We start from the raw sequence: 11,470 nt of genomic DNA, 5'->3' as shown, positions 1-11,470 counted from the left end.
CACACACACACACACACACACACACACACACACACACACACACACACACAGAAGAAGAAGCATCCCTGGAGATGTGCCATTCTGTCTGTAGTTTAAGAGGGCAATTCTCAGACACAGCAGTGGTCCTCAATGAAAATAGAAAACCAGCAAAGACAGGCCTGAAATTTACTGCGATTAAAAACATTAAAAAACATGCTTAAATAAAACATGGTTTTTCAGGAATTTGTTTGGTCAAAACTATGAAAAGACGGCAAATTTGAAAGACTACATTTTGTTTGCTTTTCTGCTGCGGTCATTCAGATGCAAAGCTTATATGACCACAATCTGAAATGCTCTCAAGCTATGAACTGCAAGACTGCATTCAAGTGTAAGTAAGATTGCATGAGTTTCTTTGCGTACTGCCCAGTTGCTGTCGCCAGTAATTGCTGAGTTATAAATGAATGTGTGTATGTGAGTTCAAGAATGAGAGGATTAGTGTGTATTCATAAAGCCCTTTGTTCTATAGTCCAGACTGCTAAGAGGGCTATAACACTTGGGGTCTCACTGGGGTGGAGCTGCTTCACTTAGGCTTACTTAATGTCATTCTTACAGTAAGGTTTCATTTATATTCATGCAGAAGAGAAGGACCACCAAAGCAACTGAACTGAAATTCAGCTAAAGTTTTCCACAGAACACAAACAAGTCCAGAGACAGTAATCACCAGTTGTTCATTTAGCAATATTGGCCTACATCTTTATCCAGGACGAGTTAGATGTATAACATGGAAAAAAAAAGGTATGAAGAAAACTAAAATTACCTGCTAAACACTACCAGAACAAATATAGAGCTAGTCCTTGGTTCACACACTTCAACCCAATCTGCCACAAAAACATGAACTTCACAGTTATTAACTGATCGTTTCAACACCAATAAATCTGCTCAGTTTGGGATTTAGATATACTGTAAGCTTATTAGTTGTGTAGTTTTTAGTATGTTGTATATCATGCTAATATGAACATTACTTACAAGTTAGCTTGGTATCCAGTTGCACTCCACCCTTCCTAATAAGTCAATTCGGTTCAATTACATTTCCTATATACTCTAGTCAGTTCCCTACTGCGCTGCCAGCTGTGTTAGATCTGCAAATATTATTGCTTGTGAGTTAAGAAACTAATAAAATCCATTCTAAAGATGTCAGTCAGGATTAAGAATAAAAATTTACTTCATGTACTGGCCATGAAAGCTGGTCAAACTCTATACTAAATAATAATAAGAAATACTACCAAAACACTGTTTTGGCATGCATGTGTTTTGGGAATTTTCCTGGCTAATTAACCAAACATGCTGTGGTGTTCAGACTTGACTTTTCCATTCATTAGTTATTCATTAGCTGATTTAGGCAAAAGTGCAATGAGCTAGAACTACTGATGCACGACTGACTGGTGGAAGAAACTTCTGTGCACAATTTGCAAACTTAGCCAGTGGGTTTTTAAGTCAACTTAAGTCAAGTACAAGTCAATGTTCTAACCAGACCAGACAGACAATGCACTGACTCAAGTGCCATGTGAAAGGAAGCTTCACAGTAGCCTGCTGAAAGGGCTGCTTCACACAGTCATCAGACTCTGCATGTGTCGAAGAAAAGGACAATGACTTACAAAGAAAAAATTGTGGTTTCATCGAGATTCACTGACTGGCTGTAATCAGATTTTTCTCCTCTTTTGATGCTTTGTTCCCGTCTCACTCTTTCCTTTAGCTCAGTGTCTGGCTGGCATCTGGTGTCTAATATTTTCTAACATAAAATTACAGCACATGTAAAATATTTATGCTTTTAGTCATTTACTTCTACTGTAATAAATCTTTTGCGTTAATGTTTAGTGTTTCCTAAACTTGGAATTGAAATCTTAAATGGATCATGGATCTCTCTCTGTCTCAGATTCAGCGTGACAAGAACACTACAACTGTGTTTGTATTATCAGGGGTCAGTTTTCTTACATTTCACTCCCAGGCTCACTATGTCTTCTAGGTCAGTGAGAGCAATTACAGTACTCACTTGATAGATCAATCCAAATGCTGCCAAAATTAAAAAAATGTCCAATATATACTACATTAACTGACCCTGGAGTCATTTTCCCTGATGCAAACTCCCATATCCGACTTGTCTATTCTCTCATTCTTATCCAAACCCTCCCGCAATCCGACTCTGTGCATGTTCAGACTCACCATTCCCATGCATGTGGACAGTGCCACAGAGGAGTTGACCCTTGACCTCAGTGACCCCTGGTAAAAGCAGAGGTCGTCCTGGTGGTAGGCCCTCAGGCTTTTGGTGCCATTCTTTCCCAGGACCTGGATGGTGAAGCCAGGTGCAATAAGACTCTCTGAGGCCTCCCTCAGCTCCATGTGGAAGTCCTGCCCCAAGCCACTCAACCAGAAATGGACAGTTTCGCTGCTGCTCTCAGTGGTTGATGAGTCTGCATCTGGGGTCAGGGATCTGCGTCGTCTCCTGCGCTGGTGATGGGCCACTTCATGAGAGATGTAAACACCTTGGTCGTTGACCTCATAAGGAGATACAATCTCATATTCTGGATGAGAGATAAAGGATAACAGGTAGAGAAGAAGAGAGAAAAATATTAAAATAGGATTTTACTGAGAACAGAAAGAGAGAAAGCAGGAAGTTTAAAAGGTAAAACCTTCTCTTTTGATATAGATATATTAAATATATAGATGTCATCATCTTATGTGATCAAACAGTGAGACAGATTTCTGCGGCCCTATGATGCTTGTTGTTATGGACTATATTTTGTAGATGCAACTTGGCAAAACTAAAACCCATTGTCCTTGTGGTCAGCCCTTACTAATTTGATCTGTCAACACCATTTAATGTGATGTAATGCATGCTGTGTCAGCTGCTACCTTGGTCACATCATGGACTAAATAAAAACTACATTTTCCCTTCCTTTGTAAATTTTCCTTGACCTGCCTCATATACTTTTGCTGGCAAGGTCAAGAAAGAGTTACAAGAAAAGGAAGGGTTTTAGACAATTCCAATAGAGGCCCTTCAGCGGAGAGTGAATCATGTTTGACCTAGTGTTTTACTACAGTTTTTACTACAGCTCAGGCTGGATAACTGCAGGCCATAAAGGGAGATGGTGGCAGGTCACAGGCCTGGCCTCTTAGATCAGTTAAATGTCTAATGATGCTGTTGTCTCAGAAACTAATGGGCTTTCCTCCAAAGGTCATATCAGAAGAATATCTGACTTCTTGAGCTGCACCGAAATTGGTTTTCCAGAGGAAATCATGACAGCAGACGTCACTCCTGTCCATCCTCTGACTATGAATGGACTGACTTATAAAGCAAGGTATCCTGTATGAGGAATTAAGCGTGTCATTGCTTCCAAAACTATGGATGCATTGCAAGGCTTCAGAGACAACGCCTCTTGCGTGCACAAAGAATGTATGAAATGCAACAAAATGTGTTTAAACTGTGAATTATCGACTGTTAAAGTGACACTGGGGGAAATATTACAGTGTTTCACAGTAACTTTTGTTACTGTGGTGGAATCTTTAGTGGTTAAAGAGGGAGCCTGGTACCATAAGCCATCACACACCTTGAAACACTCTGCACTTGATACGCTTTGGGTCTATGAGTAACTACCAGGCAAACAAATAAAACTGTCATTGTTGATTTTGTGACAGTGTTGTAATAGGCTTTGCAAATGTGCTTTAATCTTGGGATGGGAAACTGATATGTGGTCACTTTATCAACTTAAAGTGCACAAAAATAACAGCAACCTTGGACTTACATTCAACGAGAGCCAGTCTCAGTTACTGTACAGTATGACCTGCTTTAGCAAGCCTGAATAATGAGTAAATATAGCGCAGAGACAGACATGTTATGGCAGTGGGAGAAACATGCAGGGTGACAGACAGTGTGTCATCACTGCCAGTGTGAATGCCTCAGGTTTGAACTTGGCTATTTGGTGCATATTGAGGCTGACTAAAACCTCTATCCACAACATGACATATACTTATTAGTGGATGCATTTATTTAAAGCACCTTGCATTACCACAACTGCATATGTTTTAGCTTTTGGGTGGTCGCAGTGGGAAGCAAACCTCTAATGATTAAAGTGTTACAGCCATGATCTGCCCAGAGAGTTAGAGGTCTGCAAAGAGCAAACACATACTTTAAGTCTCAAACCTTTTTCTGTCCAGACACAAGGACCAGAAAATGGTCTTCTCTATCTTTGTCATTTTGTCCACCTACCCCCCAACACACACAGCTACACCTAGTCAACTCTGTTTGTTCCGTCCTAACTCAAAAACCAGCTGCAGTGACCCATGTCTGACAGTATACAAACAAAGAGTCTGCGGGAACAGAGTGCACACATGCACACACACGCACGCACACACACACACATCTTGTCTGATGGTCTGAGACAAGATCCTGTGGTGGGTAGTGTGTTGGTTTAGTGGCTCCTGAATGCCATTAGTACTGATAGGGGGTCTAACCAATGGGCGCCTTGGCTTAAACTTAACAAAAGACTGAACATGTGAACCCTTTCCTCACTCACTCTAACATAACCGTATGAATGTTAAGACATTAACACTTAGCAATACTTGTTAAAAAACACTGGTGATGAGATGATCTGAAACAGAGGTATAAGGGCTTCCCCTCACTTCTGTTTCACATCATCTCCACATGTGCACCAGAGAAAAGAGGTTTTGATGTCTGTTTATTTGTTTATGTGTCTGCTTTTCGTGGTAACAAAAAAAAAAAAAAAGGATCTTAAGGAGAATGCACAGCCAACGCAGCCGCTGACTCAGCACTCCACATGGGGTTAGATCTACAAAACAAAGACCAGATGAAACTTAGTGCTTGCACTAATTACTGTACTGACAAAGCAGCAAGAATCGGTGCTCTTTATTGGAGGCTTTGCTCACTCCCCATTACAATTTACTACTAATAAAACACATCAGATATGTGCCACTCATAAATGATACTAATGTCACATATTGATACTTTTTTTTTAAATTAATTGCTTATAATAAAGAGCTCCACAAATCAATGGTTCAATTAGAGTAACCAAGAGTAAACTAATGCTTATTTTGAGCTCAACTCCTGCAGCACACGCTGATGGCTCTGTGTCAGGGTGCAGGTCGCCCCCCTGCGGTGAAGAGAGGAAACACAGAGCGCAGGTGAGCGCTGTTTGATGCCGCTGGTGTGAGGTATACGGTGGATGACTTTACTTTTATTATGATTGTAAGCAAGACATACACCATATAGCACTCTTACAGTAAAAAAAAGAAAAAAGGAAAAATGGAAAAACACTGATGACATGACATTTGTTGAAGACTTGAACATACCTGTGTGTTGAGGTAAATTAAGAGACCGAAGCAGGGTCGATGCTTCTTGATGAGATTCATTGCTGTCAGCGCCATCATTCATAAGCACGCTCTGTAAAGAAGGAAATATTATGTAGGACTTGCTTTGTGCACATATCCTGCAGAATCTCATGGAAAAAAAAAACTCCAGCACTCATTTGAGGTGTTGACAACTTTATGAGCTCTGCATGCATGTGAGTACAGGCGCGGCGGAGATAACACAACTCACTTACTTTGCTCAGTGTGACAAAGCAAAAGAGATAGAAAAGGAGCAACGGCCGCGTCCTGTTTCTCCACCCTGCGCAAATCAGCAAGAAAGCCATCTCCGCGGGTCACGTTTACGCAAAAAGCTGAAAGCCTAAAATCCCACGGCCACTTGCCAACAGTCCCAAAGAGTAGCTCCAATAAACCAGTCCAATAACAGCAGCAGCAGGTCTGCAGGAGTTGAGGTGAATGAAGCATCAACGAGTTTCAGATGCAGACTTCTTCGCTTGTGCCACTTTGGTTTCCATTCATTTCTAAGCGCAGCACCCGGACGCGGCAAATCGCTTGAACTCAAGTTCTCTCTCGCATTTCCCCTTTTTTCGAACTCACACAATCCGACCAGTATCCAACCTCTCTCTCTCTCTCTCTCTCTCTCTCTCGCTCTCCCTCCCTCTCTCTCCCTCTATCGCAAATACACACTCACTCTACCTCTCTCTCTCTCTCTCTCTGCCCAGTGACCCCCGCGGACCATTTTGACTCCCAATGAAATCATGTGATTGTCTTAAATAGGCTGCGTCTCGTCTTGGAAATAGCAGACTTCTATGAAAGTCGCACCGAGTCTGAGTTGGCCCCCCCGGGGATCCTGCTGAGAGAGCACTGAACACACGGCTGCTGACTGTGTGTGTGTGTGTGTGTGTGTGTGTGTGTGTGTTTTAAAGAGGGGGGTGGTGGTGGTGGTGGTAAGCACAGCCTGTAGCCAATCACATTTGACACCTGTGCTGAGCGATGGGGTTTGTATCCATCTCTCAGGTTGCAGGAGGAGCAGAGTCAGTGTGTGGTGAAAAGAAGAAGACAGGTAGAAAGTTCTGTTCGCTTGCAGAGTAATGAAGTAATTACATTTCTTCCTTACATGTGCTGCAATAACAACTGTTTGTTATGTTTGTTCCACATCAGGTCATTTTTAAATGATGATGCATTTAGTACAGGAAGAAAATGTTTATTCGAAATCCACTAGTCTGGATTCTGTAACCCAAACGTGATTTGCAGGTTACACCCTGGAGCAGGTAATCAGTAATTTGTGATGGATTACGGTCTGAAATTTAACCTCTGACCCTGTTTAATCCGCTCGTCATTCTCCCATCTCTCCTGTATTCCGCAGCTGCACTGATAGGCACAGTGCCAACATTTCTAAACTCCCCACAATCATTCATGGAAGTGCTTAGGAGTGTGGGAGCCAAAGGATCGGGAGCGCTTGTTTCATATTCTGGAGCATTTCATCCTCCCCAAAAAGAAAACCAGATGAGTTTTCTGCTGTGCTGCAGGAGAAATAAATGTGTGACGGTTTACGGTGTGATCTTTTTGGCACCAAGTCAGAGTATTGGAGTGTAAGGATTCAGAGGTGACTGTGAACAAGCTGGTCTATAAAGTTACACCCTCTTTAAGCTATAGCCTCAGTTCCACAAGTGTCACCCTGCAATGTATTTTTTCTTAATAGGTAAAGCTGATATCTATACTAATTGGATTTTAAACAACTTCATATATGCTTGGTGTTCAGGTCTCCAGGAAAGTAACAGAATGCATTTAGAAATATAGAAGAAAACCCAAGTATCTTTTTTTCAGTGAGAGTGATGAGAGAAGACCTCTAAAAAATTACACTGGATGCTGGAGGAACAAAGGCTACACCCAAAAGTGGGACAACTACAGCTCTCTATCACACTCTGTCCTGAGGGTCTGATGCATCTTCCAAATGGTCTGTGACATGTTAGATTAACTTTAGTGTCACACATGGAGGATTTATTTGTTTCAAAGACAGGAAGGGAATAAATAAGGCAATACTGTAGTATCAAAACCAAATGACCAACTTTCCTCTAAGTGCAACTCCTCACAGATAAGAAGTGGGCAAATGTAAATGTAAGAACATTATCATCCCGAGAGTTAGGCTTATAAAATTGATACACATACAAAACTTACTTCCAGATTTATGCCTATGTTTGCCAATTCTGGATTTAATCAGTGATAAAATGCAATCATGAAGACAATTCCTACCATATGTTTGGAGGCTCAGAAAATCTTTACAGTGTCAGCTGCTGCTCAAGTTATATTGCCCCTCCTCCTCTTACATTAACACACACCCCAAGATACTTGCACACATGTGTGCACACTGGAATACAATACTCATTCTGCACCTAAGTGACTGTTATCATGTGAATGAAAATATATTGCTTTCAGATTTCTGTGTAAGTCTTTATATTTGTTCAGCTAATGCACTCAGCTGATTGGAACAATTCCAAATCTTTGAACTTTGAAACTGAGAGGATTGTGTTGTCAGACTTTGAAAAAGTCTGCAGTATGCTTCACTGTGGGGCGTGTGCAGGTACACCAGATTGAGAAATAAAAAGAAGATGTATTGTTTGAAGGGGTTTAGTATAAAGAAATCCCCTGTAGTCTGAACTCAGCTCTCTGCTGTGAGTGAATTGACCTCTAAACCTCTGAACAGTCTGTCTGTCTGACTCACTGCTTGTTTGTCTGCCTGCCTGTCTCCAATGACATCTGGGGATGTACAAAGACAAAGATCTGGCAGATATAGAAAGATTTCCATACACACTGAAATATGCAATCTCACACATACAGTGCATCACTTGCATTAAACAAGCTGCAAACAGAAGTTTGATCTGTGGACTGGTCGGAAATAAAATAAATAAATTCACTAAAACAATTATCTCTTTACACAAACATCTGCAACGATTTTTTGTGCATATTTCTGACTGTTGTTGTAAAATGAAACATTTTGGGAAATATACTTATTTGCTTTTGTGCTGAGATTGAGATGGGATGAGAAAAGTATCGCCAGTAGCTGGGTAGGTAATCTGCCTACCAGAATTTCAAAACCTCATGAATTAACATGTTATTTCTTGTTTATTTGCTTAAAATTGAAGTGTTCCCATAAATTATCTGTATTATCAGACCTGCTCTTTATTGAAAGTGTCATGAGATAACTTCTGTTATGATTTGGTGCTATATAAATACAACTGAATTGAATTCAATTAAAAAACAATCCCTGGAGTCTTTGCTGGTTGCCTGGCAACTGGTCCCCAGCCAAGAAATAGTTTGGCATACAGCCCCTCCAAGGATGTCAAAATCAGTTTTTGAATGGATAAAACAAACAATATATAACGTGTTAATTAGTGAGCTTCAGAGATACTGTTACTGGAAGCTTCATATTTACCACCAAGATATGAGAATGGTATTGATCTTCTCATTGAACTTCCAGCAAGAAAACCAAGAATGTCAAACTATTCCTTGAAGTCTCACAGTGTGGTTCTTAAAGTTTCTTTCTGCTTTAGTCGCCCCAGGTAGCTTTCACTGCATGGTGTCATTTAATTAGCTGTCTAAAACTGCCATCAAGGCAACATGTGTGTGAGTGTGCATGAATTTGTGCTTGCAAAAAGCATATGTGCATCTGTGTGCATGCTCTCTTATTTGATTTATATGCATCCACCGTCCATATGTGTTAGCATGAGTGTGAACCTATATGTGCATGTATGCGTGTGTCTGTGTGTTTTGGTCCATGCACGTGTGTGTGTGTGTGTGTGTGTGTGTGTGAATAGAAAACTGACAGCAGCTGTAAAATTCCTCTTTGAGCATCACAGAGGGGAGGCTGATGGGAGCTGACAGTGAGCAAGAGTGAAGGGAAGTGGGGGAGGAAGATAAAGGTGAGCATGGACCAGGGGGAGATGTTGGTTGCCAGCTAGTTTGATGACTGAAGGTTTAGTCAGACTTTGCAGAAACTCTGTACTGCTGTTGAAGAATACTGATCCCTTCACTGTTGTTGTCTTGACCTTACTGAGTATAATACATACACCTTTGATGTATCAGCTCAGAGTGAAACAACTGTTTCCCCTAAATATTTACAGATGGTGCTCCAGCCTGGCTCTTGGCCACCAATGGACCTATTCCCAGTTATCCATTTATCTATCTTACTTTATATTTTAGGGGACTAATATTTATTTGATTTCACGTTAAATTACAGCTTATGTAAATTTAGATGAATTTAGACACCATGCTGTCTGGAAAAAAAAACATCACCAAACGGGTATAGGTTAAATAAAAATGCATTTGGTCAACCAATGTGTTTAAAACATGATTTGAAAAAAAAAAAAAAGTAGAATTATTAGTGTATTAGCATATATGAAGTTGTTCTACTCCCTGCCAGCGATCTTTCTGTGTGCTCTGGCTTCCTCCGCCTTTCTAAAGACACACAGTTTTCATAGGTTAATTATTACACTACAATGCCCATAGCATGAATGGTTGTGTGGCCACCCTGTGATTGTTGAACTGGCAACTTGTCCAGGTTGTACCACCCTGTGCCAACTGGGACTGGCTTCAGCTCCCCATGATCCTGATATGGAAAAATGGTTATATTAGAATATTAAAAAATGAATGATTTATGTAGTATATTTCTTTATATACATAAAGTATACATATACACATAAGTAGATGTACATGTATATGTACAGTTGGTCATGTATATGTCTATATACAATACATAGATGTTTGTACATGTTGTATGTGCATGTTAAAAAACAGGGTGTAGTCTGCAGGTAGAGTGGATGTTAACATGGTTATTGCACAGGGGTTGTTTTTCTGACACTATGTGACTGAACTGCTCATCAGAGTGATGGTGGGTGGAAAGAAACTGCTCTTGTGTCTGGTTGTTTTGGTTTAAAGTGCTCTGTAGCACCTACCAGAGGAGACAAGTTGGAACAGATTATGTGATGGGTGTGCAACAATGTTTCATAAACCTTCAATTGTTTCTTAAATAAATATAAATTATAAAATGGTAGTTTTATAAAGTTACAAAGTTAATGCTTATTATAACTTCTGCATTGGTGACCTATTTTAAGTCCTAAATAAGTTTATTAGTAAATCTAGTACATACTTACACTGATTCAATTATAAATTAGGCCAGCTCTATTTGTGGATTACAAGAGCAATCTGTAAAATCATGGAGGCATGGCAGTTTCAATTATTTGGCACAAAACAGCAGATCGTTGGTTCTGTAGGTTCACTGGCACTCAGGTGGAAAGTTGCACTTGGAATTCATTACTGTACTGCTTCACCCCTCCCTTTCAAATAGCTTAACTGAACTAGATAATGTACTGGACATGGCTGAGTGACTCACACATTAGTCTTCATAATAACCACTGATTAGTGAAGGTATTGTGCTGATGTCAGTCCTCTACATCAGTTGGCCTGAAAAGTGTTGCAGTGTGGGAGGTCTTGTCCTGACCCTGTTTGATCATGTGAGAGGTGATAGTTCACAAAGGGACACAATACTGGAATAAGCTGACATATTCTTGATTAATCTGATTTATAGTGGCAATCATCATGTTGATCTATTGCTGTCCAAGTAGTATTTTGGGCTATTAATCCAATCAGTTGCATATTATTTTCGGCAACAAGTGTCCTATCAAAACACTGGTTTTGCTCTCAGTGCATGAAGCTCTTTAATTACAACACTAGCAGAGGTAATGGTTTAGGTCACAAATTCCTCTTTCTAAGTAATTAAAATAATTATGTTGCATCTTTTTTTTAAACCACTGTAACCCGTAACTGTGACTTACAAACACAGATAAGGTGCTCCATTACGTTAAAGTTACACACGCAACATAAGCTATTTGCTAACACCTCTTTCTCTGGGTTTGAGAGTCTAAGATGAAAACGAAGGGCTAAAGAATTGTGCTAATTATTGCTAGTTAGCTGTGTGTGATCACTGGAGTGGAAAGAGCATCTCTGGAGGGCTGAAACTTAAAAACAAAGTGGCTAGTCTTATGACATTCTGCAGGGGTGAGAGCCTGTTAAAGTTCACCACCTCTGTATTGTGTAAGCAGCCATGTTATAATAA

At 40.3% G+C, this 11,470-nt stretch overlaps 1 protein-coding gene across 1 annotated transcript in view; it reads right to left on the bottom strand.

The window, feature by feature from the left end:
- Positions 1-5,920, bottom strand: part of adamts16 (ADAM metallopeptidase with thrombospondin type 1 motif, 16) — a 51,482-nt gene extending 45,562 nt beyond the window's left edge. Inside the window, exons 1-3 of the mRNA XM_010757039.3 lie at positions 5,595-5,920; positions 5,344-5,434; positions 2,200-2,558 (exon numbers count right to left, since the gene is read on the bottom strand). Of these exons, the coding sequence (XP_010755341.3) occupies positions 2,200-2,558; positions 5,344-5,434; positions 5,595-5,684 (540 nt within the window). The 5' untranslated portion in view covers positions 5,685-5,920. The remainder of the gene's footprint in view (positions 1-2,199; positions 2,559-5,343; positions 5,435-5,594) is intronic.
- Between the last annotated feature and the right edge of the window lie 5,550 nt (positions 5,921-11,470).

The sequence above is a fragment of the Larimichthys crocea genome, chromosome XIII, assembly GCF_000972845.2.
Source record: "Larimichthys crocea isolate SSNF chromosome XIII, L_crocea_2.0, whole genome shotgun sequence".
In the NCBI taxonomy this organism is placed as follows: domain Eukaryota; kingdom Metazoa; phylum Chordata; class Actinopteri; family Sciaenidae; genus Larimichthys; species Larimichthys crocea.
Note: the sequence above shows the minus strand (reverse complement) of the source record. Positions and strands in the feature narration are given on the sequence as shown.